Source organism: Tachypleus tridentatus, chromosome 4 (genome assembly GCF_004210375.1).
Source record: "Tachypleus tridentatus isolate NWPU-2018 chromosome 4, ASM421037v1, whole genome shotgun sequence".
NCBI lineage: Eukaryota > Metazoa > Arthropoda > Merostomata > Xiphosura > Limulidae > Tachypleus > Tachypleus tridentatus.
In genome coordinates, this window is record NC_134828.1 from 16131879 (window position 1) to 16146503 (window position 14625).

The window sequence follows — 14625 nt, forward strand, 5'->3', positions numbered from 1 at the left end:
TGAGATGAAGTGGCAGGAGTCAGTCTCTTTGCTGAGGTGCGACTTGATTAGAAGCATTGAAACTGTAGCAAGACCCCTTGTGCATGCAACCGGTTCGACATAATCTTCCCCCCCTTCACGGTAGAGGAGAGAAGAAGACAAAGACACATAAGTTCCTTTTATTCAGGTTTAGGGTCCGGTCTGTCAGGGGCCGACATAACGTTTTTAACTGAGTAGGTGTTTTTGTCCGGTGAAAGTGAACCATTAGCTGCATGGAGTGCTTCTAACGCGGGCCTGAGTGATCGCTGCCTCTGCTCGGCGTTCCCGCTATACTTTAATCTCCAAGTTTTGGTAAAAAATTCTTTAGATCTATAGTAAAATACTTCACATTAACACTATCACCATCTGTATAATTAAAAATACTGAAAAATATATAGTTCTGACGATGACAAAATGTGAAAACAAAGCTTGAATCGAAGCTTCAAACAAACAATAATCTGGTTACATTTTTCCCTCTTTCTTGTTGTTCTGGTATAATTCTTGGTATAAGTTTCGATTTCTTTAAGACCTGTTTTTTCACACTGAATCTATGGTCAGCTATCGATCAGTTACCTCTTTCTTTCTTTGTGAACCTGATGATAACCGAAGAAGGTCGAAACGTTGTTCGCTCCTCTACACAGTGCTTTCTCTACCCATACCAGCAGTTTTTAAATAAATAATTTTCTCTACAAGTGGGTTTTCTCGTCATCACGGATTACGGTTTAACTTTTGACCGATAAAACACGCCCACCATGACAAGAATTCACAATTCGTAATTTCACAAATAAGCTATTTCAGAACCTCCCGAACCATTGATGTGCAGAGCAACCGCTTTAAAATCTGATAAGTTGTTCATTCGAAACGAAACCGTTTCAAAACCTTGTAAGTTATTCACGCAAAAAGAAACCGTTTTAAAACATGATAAATCGCTCATTCAAAAAGAAACCGTTTTAAAATCTGATAAGTCGTTCTTCAAAAAGAAACCGTTTTAAAACATGATAAATCGCTCATTCAAAAAGAAACCGTTTTAAAATCTGATAAGTCGTTCTTCAAAAAGAAACCGTTTTAAAGCCTGCTAAGTTATTCACACAAAACTAAACTGTTTTAAAGCCTGCTAAGTTATTCACACAAAACGAAACCGTTTTAAAGCCTGCTAAGTTATTCACACAAAACGAAACCGTTTTAAAGCCTGCTAAGTTATTCATACAAAACGAAACCATTTTAAAGCCTGCTGAGTTATTCACACAAAACGAAACCGTTTTAAAACATAGTAAATGTAAACTTATTGGTTTACCTTTGTTACATTCCAATGCTACTGAATATATTAACCCTCCACTGCTACGAATGATGTAATATCAAAACATTACCGATTGTAACAATGCTCTTCTGTTATATAGAATAACGTATTTCAGGTTCTATCAAATCACTCTAATACGAAAACAAAACTATAGAATAAAACCTATTAGGATTTGTGTCCCTATATATCTATCTGCATTGGGAAATGGGCGCTATTTAGATTCAAAGGAAACAGAACATGTATAAATAAGTACGTTGGAGTTAACCTGTTGCTAACGTTCCATCTACAGCGTACAACTGTTTGGAGTTTACGTGTATACAACATAAAATTCCATATGTTAATGGTTTAACAGAAATCCAAACGTTGCCTTCTTCTAAATTCAGGTAGTCGTGCTCCATAAAACATTCAACACTAGTAGAATTAGGTCTTGTGAGATAAAAGATAAGATAGTCAAGAGAAAAACAGCTTTGTTACCGTTAAAACTGAGTTCGAATATAAACAAAACAAAAGTTAACTTTTACAATGTTTTATTTTTCCCCTTTATTTTTATAATAAATGTTTATTGCACGACTTCAATGTTTTTCAGTTGTACACGATGGAAGTTATTCAGTATATTATTTATATAGTTTTTTATTGAAGTGCCTAATAAATAACTCCTTGAAAAGTAATGTATAACAGAGAAGAACAAATCATTTCTTTAGTAGTAACTGGAAACCTGGAAAACCGGCCTATCCTTTAATAGTTGATCTAACTTGTCGGTACAGAGAAATCTAGAAAACCGGCCTATCTTTAAATAGTTGATCTAACTTGTCGGTACCGAGAAATCTAGAAAACCGGCCTATCTTTTAATAATTGATTCAACTTGTCGGTACCGAGAAATCTAGAAAACCGGCCTATCTTTTAACAATTGATCCAACTTGCTGGTACAAGTAAACTTCAGAAACCCAGATGTGTTTTCATTTGAGAGAAATGTCCATAAATCATACCTCGAAATTCTCTATAATCGATGACATAGCTTGGGATTTGCGCAACATTTCTCTACCATTTTACTACTGTAGTGTGTAAAATGTCTTGGGGGTTTTTGTGTTGAAAGGTGAGCTCTATATGTCAAACGACTTACTTTAATAGTACTAGACTATAACCACTTACATTGGGTTGGAGGCGTTCCAGTAGATGTCATCCAGCCTGAGACACATAACATCTAGCGTGACAATATCCAGAAGGGTGAGAAGAAGAAATACTACAATCCATGGCATTGTCACGGTAACGCAGGACTCGTTATGGACTATTGGAGAACGTAGGGAAATAGCACCATTCCTTCCTTCAGTAACTCGAAGTAGCCATGTTAAGCAGTACTTGGTGGAGATATAGAGCTCTTCTCTGAACAAGATCAGTCTTATTTGTGATCCAAGAGCCGTGGAAGAGCCTCGCGCACAGAAAGTGTATTTAGCCTCGACGCCAGACTCGATTTGGACGCCACGTCAACCGCCAATCAAAGTAAAGCTCGCAGGCATCGAGTGGCAAGCTCGCTCCAAGCACGGGCGGCTGAACCTCTCAATTCCCCCCTACCTTCCACACCACCCCGCCCCTTAATATCTGGAAACCCTCAAACCACGTGGATAGACGTGCCACTGAAAAGCGTTTAGAGAGTGAAATAGAACTTGTGACGAAAGAAGTAGGCTTAGATCAAAGGAAACGATTTTCATTATTCTTGCAGAAAGAGGAATTAATATAAATGTTCTTTAATATGTTTAAGGATAAATATATGTAAGTTAGTCTCAATGTATTCTAAATACGGTTGGTACAGGTATTAAAACTTTAATCAATATACTGAACAACGATTCGACCTTCTTAGATTATTGCCAGGTAAACCCATACCAGCCTTCTCTAGAATACATTTTTATTTCAAGTGGATTTCCTTTCATCATGATATGAGTTATTCTCAGTTGCTTATTGTTAAGTACATCACGAGTTTTATTAAGTTCCTGATTTTCACAAATAGTTTTTTTTTAATTTTTGAATTTCGCACAAAGCTACACGAGGGCTATCTGTGCTCGCCGTCTCTAATTTAGCAGTGTAAGACTAGAGGGAAGGCAGCTAGTCATCACCACCCACCGCCAACTCTTGGGCTACTCTTTTACCAACGAATAGTGGGATTGACCGTCACATTATAACGCCCCCACGGATGAAAGGGCAAGCATATTTGGCGCGACGGGGATTCGAACCCACGACCTTCGGATTACGACTCGAACGCGTTAACCCGCCTGGCCATGCCGGGCCTTCGCAAATCTATTTTTCAACGTTTGTCGTTAAGCCTAATATTAATAGGTATTGGAAACAAAGGAACAACCAACTAAAACTGCTTACAACATTGTAGTTACTTTAAAAAAGAAGACATGTGGAAATACATGTGCCTCAGAGATCCATCTACACAGACAATTCTCTATGAAAAGGGTGAAGTTATAACTTTAAAATCTCGACCTGAAGTTCCCATAGAAAATTAGAATATAACTGACTTAAGAAAAAGCTGTAATAACCTGAATGAAAAGTTACTTCACGACGTCTTTTCTATAGAAACAGTGACTTCAGTCTGTTGACAAGTCTTCAATATTTATCATCACAAAACCGAACTCTATCAGATTCGAATTATTATTACCTGGAAATAATAAACGTTAAAAGACATTGAAGCATAATTCACTTGGATAAGTTCTCTCTCCGCCTTCTTAAGCGAGGACAAGGATTTTTGAAACACGTCTGTAGAAGAGATTAGCAAAAAAAAAAAAAATTGTTCATTTGGAATTAACGTGAACAATGTAAACCCTAGTTTGTTTTTGTGTCTGTTTGTTTAGTTTTCTTATTTTATGTAATAATTTTTATTCCAGTAATGTTTATACTGTGTGGCTGAATCAAACAACAACCACATAGGAGAAGCTGTTCGGTGACGGGGATTCGAACTCTCGACCCTCGCGTACGTGTCAATGGCCCAGTTCATTCGGTGTGCGACAACGTTGCTCTATTTGACAACTGTAATTCTTAAATGTTGAAAGAGATGACAAAAAAAGGAAAACAGTTTTTAATGAGTTAACGTAGAACTAAAGCTTTCAGTCAGATATATATAACAACCAATATGTCTCTCTCGGCCTAGAGATCAAACCACTGTTCAGATATTTATAAAAACAGGTTTACTTCATGAGAATTTCCTTTGTGTTACCTTTCTTTGAACTAATGGTTTAAAAAATATATTATAATTAATTACCGGAAGGTTTGGTTTTTGTCACAAGCAAAAATTAAGAGAACAGAGAAATTAAAGGTGACGTGATTAGCATCTGGTTTAAACAAGCTTGGTCCAGGCCTTCTAAGTATTACAGACTCGCTATGAAAAAACTGATCATTACAAAAAACATAGTCAGTGCAGTTCCAAGTCAGTTTGTGAGACAACCAACATCGTTCATCATCAGTGGACACAAAATAACGTCTTTTGTTCATCAGGGTGATCCCATGTTTCTTTCGATTTCCAATCATTCAGGTTTACTGATGAGGAATATAATTCCTTGAAACCTAATGACAAGTGGCTAATCTTAAGACTTCACATCTGGTTAATGTAACAACACCGTGTGAACCAGTTTTCATCTCAACTCTTTCTCAAAGCATCAATTTCCCCCACAGAAACGTCTTATTTCTCTTATTGTGGTGAGAGTTTAAGCAACCAAAACTGACCTCAGCAAACTGACCTCAGCAAGTGAAAGCTGATAAACCAAATATAACTTAATGTGCCACACAGAACCTTGCTTCACAGTTTGTCTTCAAAAAAGGAAGCGGTTTCAGTTCTCTCTGGAACATCTTCCATTTCCACCAGGCACTTTTCTACTTCTCATTGCTGAAAGCTCGAGTGGTATGCCTAGGTGTGGTAAGTTATTCCTGTTGAACGGTGGAGGTAAGAAGTGGTTGTGTTAACTTAATAAGACAACTTGTTGCCATGACAACTAATGTGTTGAAGTGTTAGTAATACCTAGAGTATATATCAAAACGACAAAGATAGAAGAATCGATAACATTTCTAACATACTTTACGCCACTTTTCTATTTTGTTTTTACAATGCAAGAGGAATACCGCAGGCATCGCAAAGTTTCTCAGCTATTTACTGAGTTTCTGGCATTATTAACAAAAATCATTTTCTGGGTGTCTCGTAAATAAGAGATGTCTCAAAGAAAGAGTCTATATAATTAGTACAATATAAAGAACCAGTAAAGCGTAGATTTTCCACTGTCATATTTAAGAATACAACAGTTAAGAAGATAAAACACCACCAGGTGACGCTTCCTCCATGAATCACGAAATCACTGTAAATTCCCTTTAAAATGCAGTGTAATTTACTCTTAGTGTGTGACTTCACTTCGTGGTGACTTTGCGACGCAGAACACCAAATTAAATTATACATACACGAACACCATCATTAGAGACCCGCACGTGTTTTATACGAAAGTAAAATTAAACCCTGGGAACGTTAATGAAACCAATAAGACATGCAGATTGTCTTTTTAACTACACTTCTCACTAATGTTACGTTATTAACTGTCCTACAGAATTAAGTTATGTGTTGATTTGATGTGTTACAGTCACTCTATTTTCTTATGCTTCTTATGGTGTTGTTCGAGCATATAATTGACTAAAATATATATATATTTATATGGAAACTTTTCGTCTTTCAAATATTCAGCATGTTACTGCTACGTTTCAATGTGTGTGTGTTTTGAAGGGGGTCTTGCTTGGCCGGGGTCCTGCTTGGCCTGTTCACTACAGCGGTCGACACCACTTGTCCTTTCAGCAGTATGAGTGTTATGAGGTTATTGTCAATCCCTCTCTTAGTTTTAAAGAGTAGGCTGGGAGATGGCGATTAATGGTGTGCTGTCTTTCTAAAGTTAGGGACGACTAGCCCAGATAGTTTTCGAGTAGCTTTGCCCGAACTTCAAGAAACTTTTTGTGTGTTTGTTTGGAAAAGGAAATTAATCTTCGAGGAAATTCTGGATTTCAGAGAATATTTTTACCTAAGCCTAATCAAATTAATTTGTTAAATCTTACTAAACAGATCACACTTAGTCAGAATACAATTAGAGAAAGACGAAATCTTGTAATGTAAATGTACCACAACACTTTGTCAATGTTGTGAGAGTACTGTTAAAAATAAACTACCAACACACAAGAACAGAGTGTTATCACGTATGAGATATTGTCTTGAAACATTAAAAACTGAAGATAAATCTCATATCAAAACAGACACCAGTGGTAAGGCCTAACTCTTTATTAAGAGCAATATACATCGATTATTAAAATTTCATTTTTGTGTGTGAATTTCCCAGTTTTACTTCTGATCTAGAACCCACAGAGATTTCTTTCACTTGCAAGACAACAAAACACTTCGATTTAAACAACATATATTGTGTTAATTCGTTTCACCAGTTAAAATAATAAACCACTTAACAATGCATCCGGCAGCGTATGTCACTCTACAAATTCTGTGTGACGTTTAAGGCCCTGGTGGGCACAAAGCGAAATATAAACTTCCCTCTTCCTGCTCCCCCTTGCTTTTAAAACAATTCCGTACAAGTTGGTAAACTGAATGTATTAGTGATAACAAAACACGACAATGTGTATTTCTTTTAAAGAATAATTTATTATTATTATTTTATTATACGGTTCTAATTTTATCGTTTATTATTGTACTCGCAACGAGTGTGGGGCACTGGGCCACTGCCTCTTTTACCCATTTAATAGAACGAACTTGAGAAAATTCAACCATTGTTTAAATCAGAAGAACTAATTATTTGTTTTTATCATCTTAAGAAAGGGTCTTGGTTTGAATTTCGCGCAAAACTACACGAGGGCTCTCTGCGCTAACTATCCCTAATTTAGCAGTGTAAAACTAGAAAGAAGGCAGATAGTCATCACCACCCACCGCCAACTCTTGGGCTACTATTTTACCAACGAATAGTGAGATTGACCGTAAGGTTATAACGCCCTCATAGCTGAAAGGGCGAGCATATTTCGTGTGACGGAGATTCGAGCCCGCGACCCTCGGATTACGTGTCTAATACCTTAACCAACTGGCCATGCCGGACCCTTAAGAAAGAGAAAGATCTAAATTACGGACTCATGAAGAGCTGTTATAAATATATTGTTTTAAAATGTATGTAAAGAGATTACGTTAAGCACTTTCGTTTGGCCATAGCGAGTTTCAACCGCTTGCGCTGACCGGAGAGCATGCTGAGATTATATTGAAATGTATTTATTTAAACTAAAAAGGTTTCATCTAATGAAATATCTACTCTCACTGCGACTTTATATCTGAAACTCGCGTACATTAATGAATTGTTCACTGCAGCATTACAAACACGACATTTTATTATATCTCGTAATGCATGTAACTTATTAAATATTGTTCATTTATGATTTTAGGATTTTGTGTATGGTGTAACTTACTGAATATTTTACCATAATTGTTTTAAGTCTCTGATCTTTTTTTTTGTGAAGTAATTTAATTATGTCTAACATTCGTTTTATCAGATAAACTGACTTTGATGAACTTCCAAAGAATTACAATGTTATTTATTTATATTTTAATATATTATCAAGCTTACAACTTGTTAGCTTCATGATTGAGACGTGAAAACAAAAACAAACATTTGTCAGTGCAGTTTTGTTGTCATATACTGTTGAAATAACAGGAATTTGATTCTGTTATCCTGTTCTTTTGAAACAACAGGAATTATGTTCTGTTATCATGCACTGTTGAAATAACAGGAATTTGATTCTGTCATCCTGTTCTTTTGAAACAACAGGGAAAAATGGAAAGTTTTAAAATGTATTTTAAAGTCTACTTAAGTGTTAAAAGTGTAGCTGACATAACTAATACGCCCGGCATGGCCATGTGGTTAAGGCACCTGACTCGTAATCTGAGGGTCGGAGGTTCGAATTCCCGTCACACCAAGCTTGCTCGCCCTTTAAGCCGTGAGGATGTTATAATGTTACGTCAATCACACTATTCGTTGGTAAAAGAGTAGCCCAAGAGTAGGCGGTGGGTGGTGATAACTAACTGCCTTGCCTCGAGTCTTACACTGTTAAATCAAGGACGGTTGGCACGGATAGCCCTCGTGTAGCTTTGCGCGAAATTCCAACCACACTTATCTAATAAGAGGGTCCTAAGCTGGATATTAAACTTCTATTTCCATAGGTGGCGCTTTCACACCGCTGAAGACGTGCATAGAGTTTAAAGTTTGATAACAGGGTTAAGCCTAAAATTAAAACTTTGAGAATTTGCTCAGTGAAGAGCAACTTAATTTTGGAATAGCGCCACCTAGTAACGTAAATATTTAATCTTGAGTTTATATAATATTAACTTTAACAAAGATTTCTTATTCCATCAGTTAAACCAGACTGGTAGTGTACCACGAGGGGGACAATATTTACCACAATTAATAGTATAGGAACTAGAATCATGTATTTTTTATCGAGTGTTCCTTACGATGGTATATATAACAGAAACTTTCGTTTTAAGTTATATTTTAGTACAATAATTAGGTTTGTGTTTTAATAGGTTTATTTTATCTTTATAACGAGGGTAAAAATGTATACTGTCATTGTTTAGTTATCTTGATGTCGACTGCAAAATTTACACAAAGGCAGTTAGGATAATCGCCGTTAATGTGAGTTCATTTTGACCTAGTTACTTATGAACGTTTAAATGAAATAACATTCATGTATACATGTGAACGAGTTTTAGTCTTACAACGTGCACAATACGCTTACATTTGAGGGAAATTTCACGAGTTCTTCTAAAAGAATGCAAGACAATGGCTTTTTGGAGATATTAGTGTCCCACTAGTTCGCTTGTTTTCCCTCGTTTGTTTGACGGGCGCCATTAAAGATGTCGCTCGAAGTTCGAATTAACGTACTGCACAAGAGATGTTGGATATTATCTCTCGTTGCAGTTTTATCTATTACACCACAGGGCGGAGCCAGTGTCCCAGGGGACTTTAATGTGAATAAAGACACTTCATAATCACGCAGCGTGATGAGAGCGAACGTTTTAAAATAGTTAACAGAAACCCATCTAGCAAATTGCAAAGATTCCACGGAACAGTGAACTCTATTTGTTTACAGTAACGCGTATAGACAGCGTTTCACTTAACAAAAACACGCGGCACTTAACACATATGCTTTGAGGTAACTATGCATTTCATTATTCACAGAACGTTAACGTGGCTGTGAAACTGTGGTTGTCTTAGGCTTAGCTAGCTAAGCCTACAAGATAATAGTACTTATACTTGGAGTGAACAGGGAGAAGTTCAGTGTTGTTCCACACGTTTGAGTGCAAGTACAAAAACCTACCTGATCTGAGTTAGGAGTCTAATTTTGGGTTCATAGATTGGGGGTGAAGTAACGAGTCAACATCACCTACCACCAACCCTTGAACTACATTAATCGTATAGTGGGATTTGACTGTTACTTTCTTAACGCATCATATCCCCAATGTGCAGAGCTCGACTTGACGGCAACAGGAAGCGAACCATGGACCCTCATATTCACTTTTCAACACGCTAACTACTCGGTCACACCTGGTGTTCAGAGTTAAATATTGAACAGGGAATGCATTTTAAGGCAAATAATACCCTCCCCCCATTACCACCCCTGGAAAAAAGTACACTTTAACATGAGAGCAGTTCGATTAGGTTCTCTTTCCCAGAACCCAGAAGCGGTGAAGGATGAAATATATTGTTTATTGACTTAAAAATATTGACAGGGTAAAAGAAGCAAATTTGTTCTCGGTTGACGGCTCGTCTATAATACAAATGGTAGTCAAATAAGAGATAAAAACAATGAAAACAAGCCTCACTTTTACATTAATTAATGGGGTTGATTAAGTACAAGCGAGGGTTAAGTGGAACCGGAGTTTCGCTGACTAAAATAACGGCACATTTGTAATTCGCAATAACAGTAAATCTCGGAGCTCGCTGTGAAACGTCTCATCTTGTCTTGCATAGCCAGTCCTATAACAAATCCGTGTTTTTATGATCATGTACTTAGATCACCACTTATTTTCAAGCTAGTGTTACGCAATACGCTTCCATGCCGCCAGTTTCGTTTACCGTTTTTTCCACTACGCGCATCATACTTTTCCACTACGCCACGCGTTTCTTCGCTACGCAAAATATTTTCACGACGCATCGTACTTTCTACTGTGCGCCCTATGTTTACATTGTGCACTCGTAGGTGCAAATAGTGTGTTACTGAGATGAACAAGAATAGATAAGATCGTTTTCAAGATATGATTTGTTCATAAGAAGTTGGCTGCCCATAATATCACAAAAAAAAAAGACACGTTTGTTTGTTTGTTTTGGAATTTCGTACAAAGCAACTAGAGGGCTATCTGCACTAGCCGTCCCTAATTTAGCAGTGTAAGACTAGAGGGAAGGCAGCTAGTCATCACCACCCACCGCCAACTCTTGGGCTACTCTTTTACCAACGAATAGTGGGATTGACCGTAACATTATAACGCCCCCACGGCTGAAAGGGAAAGCATGTTTGGCGCGACGGGGATGCGAATCCGCGACCCTCAGATTACGAGTCGCACGCCTTAACACGCATGGCCATGCCCTATATTTATAGGTAACTGAACGTGAAGTTTAATAAAAACATTAAAAGAAATAAAAAGACAGTTTTAACTATAATTTTTTATATTATACAGTTGAGGAAAACCACAATCAATTTCTACCAGACAATAATTTACTATAAAAAAATAAAACGTCTGAAAAAAAAAGATTTATATTTTGAATGACAACCAATTTTAAAAAAATATATATAATTCCTTAACAAGCTGACGGCTGGTCCTACTGAACTGATTAGTTCTATCAGTTTGTAAAGCACCATATCTACCGATCCTTTCTTACTTTGTGAAGTCCCAGCAAATTCTCTGTGAACTTAATGACGCGACAGAATCACCTACAAAGTCGAGTCTGACGTTCAGTTCCCTCTTAGAAACCGAAAAAAAAAAACAACTTTTTATTTTAAATATGCCTCGAGGTAGAAACCTGAATGTTCTATCAAAATGTCCCCATCTGGAGAATAATTTGTGGCTGTCGTTATTCACTAAGAACCTTTCACGATTCCTTTTTTATATCAGTAGAAAATTATTGAAACTTCTCAAGAGTTTGGTTATAAAAGATTTACCTTGAGATATAAAAAAGTGAAACTATTTCGAAACTTAGAATAGATATTTTTTGTTGATATAAAAAAACAAACGCGACTTAGTTTGTTATTACAAAGCGCCTGAAAAGTAGGAAGTATAGTTAGAAACCGAACATGCATTCAAGCTTTGTGTTGCATAGGTTTTGGTTTTTATTTAAATTGTAATAATCGTACCCTAAATTATATTCACAAAAATAACAGTAATTCCTGAAGTAACAGTTCTATCCTCGCTTATACCCACTCCCTCCGAAATGACGGCCCGACATGGCCAGGTGGGTTAAGGCGTGCGACTCGTAATCTGAGGGTGGCGGGTTCGAATCCCCATCGCACCAAACATGCTCGCCCTTTCAGCCGTGAGGGCGTTATAATGTCACCATCATTCCCACTATTCGTTGGTGAAAGAGTAGTCCAAGAATTGGCGGTGGGTGGTGATGACTAGCTGCTTTCTCTCTAGTCTTACACTTTGCACGAAATTCAAAAACAAAAAAACCCTTCTAAATGACAGTTATCTTTGTAAAACGTATTCTGAAAAATAATATTTTTATAGTAACTTATATCCTCCGTAAAATCAGATGTCTTTTGCATAATATCTTCTAAAATAATAGTTAAACATAAATGAACAAATAAATAGAAACTAAAAACAACCTGAATGAAGAGGTACCTAGAATAAAGAAATAACCGACATAAAATCGATCACTGATTTAATGATACGATAGGACTATACGCGTTTGAATAAGTGAATCTATGAAGATTTCCCTTTTAAAGTAGAGTAAATCTCTACAATTCTATATGAAAACATTAATCGATATTGTGTAACAAAATATAGCTTGCAAATGTAGATAGAAAGATTAGTGACAATCCATTAAACATGTGAAGGCGAATACTCTAAGCTGCATCTTGGGGTTTGAGGTCCAGATGATGTCGTAAATCTGACTATGTGGCTATTGTGATCTTTTACAACATAGATCTGATATTGTGGCATTATCACTAGGCCTCGGATATTTAATATACTTGTTAAACCGTTCTGGACTCCCGTTGTTTATTTATTCAATATGGTTTGTAAACTCTTGGAATTTATCAGCTCGTTTATCTGTATTGGATCTGACTTTGAAGCTTTTGTGACTCGTTACACATTATGATAATTTTAGAACTAACACTGTGATGTCATTACTAACCACAGTATATATACTGTATAACACTCCCCCCAGGTATTGTAACCATGGTCTGACTTTATGACTACATCACTACACACCAGGTATCGTAACCTTGGTCTGACTACCTGACTGCATCACACTACACCAGGTATCGTGACCCTGGTCTGACTACCTGACTACATAACTCCACACCAGGTATTGTAGCCTTGGTCTGACTACCTGACTGCATCACTCTACACCAGGTATCGTAACACTGGTCTGACTTTCTGACTACATCACTCCACACCAGGTATTGTAACCTTGGTCTGACTACCTGACTGCATCACTCCACACCAGGTATCGTGACCCTGGTCTGACTACCTGACTACATAACTCCACACCAGGTATCGTAGCCTTGGTCTGACTACCTGACTGCATCACTCTACACCAGGTATCGTAACCCTAGTCTGACTACCTGACTGTATCACTCTACACCAGGTATCGTAACACTGGTCTGACTTTCTGACTACATCACTCCACACCAGGTATTGTAACCTTGGTCTGACTACCTGACTACATAACTCCACACCAGGTATCGTAACCTTGGGGGTGACTACCTGACTACATAACTCCACACCAGGTATCGTAACCTTGGGGGTGACTACCTGACTGCATCACTCTACACCAGGTATCGTAAGCTTGGGTGGTCTGACTTTCTGACTACATTATTCTCTACTACTTATTGCAACCCTAGTCTGAATTTGTGATTTAACCTACGTTGTAAATTACATTAATTTTAGTTTGACATTGTGACTTAACCACTAGTCATAAGAGAGGATAATTTTGGTTTGACTTTGTGACTTTATATTCGTTATAATTATTAATATTAACCTCCGAACTTGTAACCCTAGTCTGACTTTATGACTGCATCACCCTGTACCAGTATATAAATCATGGAGTAATGTGAAGATAATTAACATAATCTTTCGTACAGAAATAAAACGCATGGAACTTTTGAAACTCACAACAAACGTGGATTCATACGATTAATGAAATAGACTAACAAATATTTTGTGAACGTTATTGGAGTCGACGGTTTGTATCGACACTAAATAAGCCTCAAAGTTAAACAAAGTACACAAAATGCCTGACAGTCTATTTAATTTAATTAGAATATATTGTTTCATCACTTGGGTACCTTCATTATTGGTGATATTTTGGTAAATCCAGGCTTTTGATATTTACGTTGGTCCTAAATCTACACGCTTTGCGCGAAATTAAAAAAACAAACAAACAAACTTTATGTACTCTTTGTGTGGAATGTTAACTTTAGTAGCTACTACCGGTGTTTCATTACCGGTATACCGGTTCTGTGTTGAAACACTGGTTCAGTACTGGTATACTAGTTTAGTGCTGGCATACTAGTTCAATACTGGTATACTGGTATACTGGTTTAGTACTGGTGTATAGGTTCAGTAATGGCGTATTAGTTCAATACTGATATACTGGTAGAGTACTGGTATACTAGTTTAGTATTGGTATATTGGTTCAGTACTGGTATACTGGTTTAGTACTGGTGTATTGGTTCAGTACTGGTATACTATTTTACGTTTGGTATATTGATTCGGTACTGACACACTGGTTCTATGTTAGTATACTGGTCTGTAAATGGTATAATTTTTCAGTTCTGGTATACTGCTTTAATTAATGCCGTTATATTGATCCAGTACTGCCATATTGTTTTAGTATGAGCACACTGGTATACAACTGGTACATTGATCTGTTACTGGTATACTCTTTTAGTAATGATGTACATGTTTAGTTCAAGAATTTTTAGTGCACGTAAATATTGAAAATATTTTTTTATTTTTTATTTTGAAAATGCAGTGACGTGATGGGAACCAACAGAAAGAAACTGGAATCGTCAGTCGCACG

The 14625-nt window shown here is 36.9% G+C and overlaps 1 protein-coding gene across 2 annotated transcripts in view; it reads right to left on the minus strand.

The window, feature by feature from the left end:
* LOC143248617 (ephrin-B1-like) overlaps positions 1–14625 on the minus strand; it is a 358684-nt gene that overhangs the window by 170313 nt on the left and 173746 nt on the right. The window contains exon 1 of one of the 2 annotated variants that reach the window (XM_076497118.1): positions 2465–2802. The exons of the other annotated variant lie outside the window; for it this stretch is intronic. Coding sequence (XP_076353233.1) covers positions 2465–2571 — 107 coding nt within the window. The 5' untranslated portion in view covers positions 2572–2802. Of the gene's footprint in view, positions 1–2464; positions 2803–14625 lie in introns of those variants that run through there. 2 annotated transcript variants of the gene reach the window in all.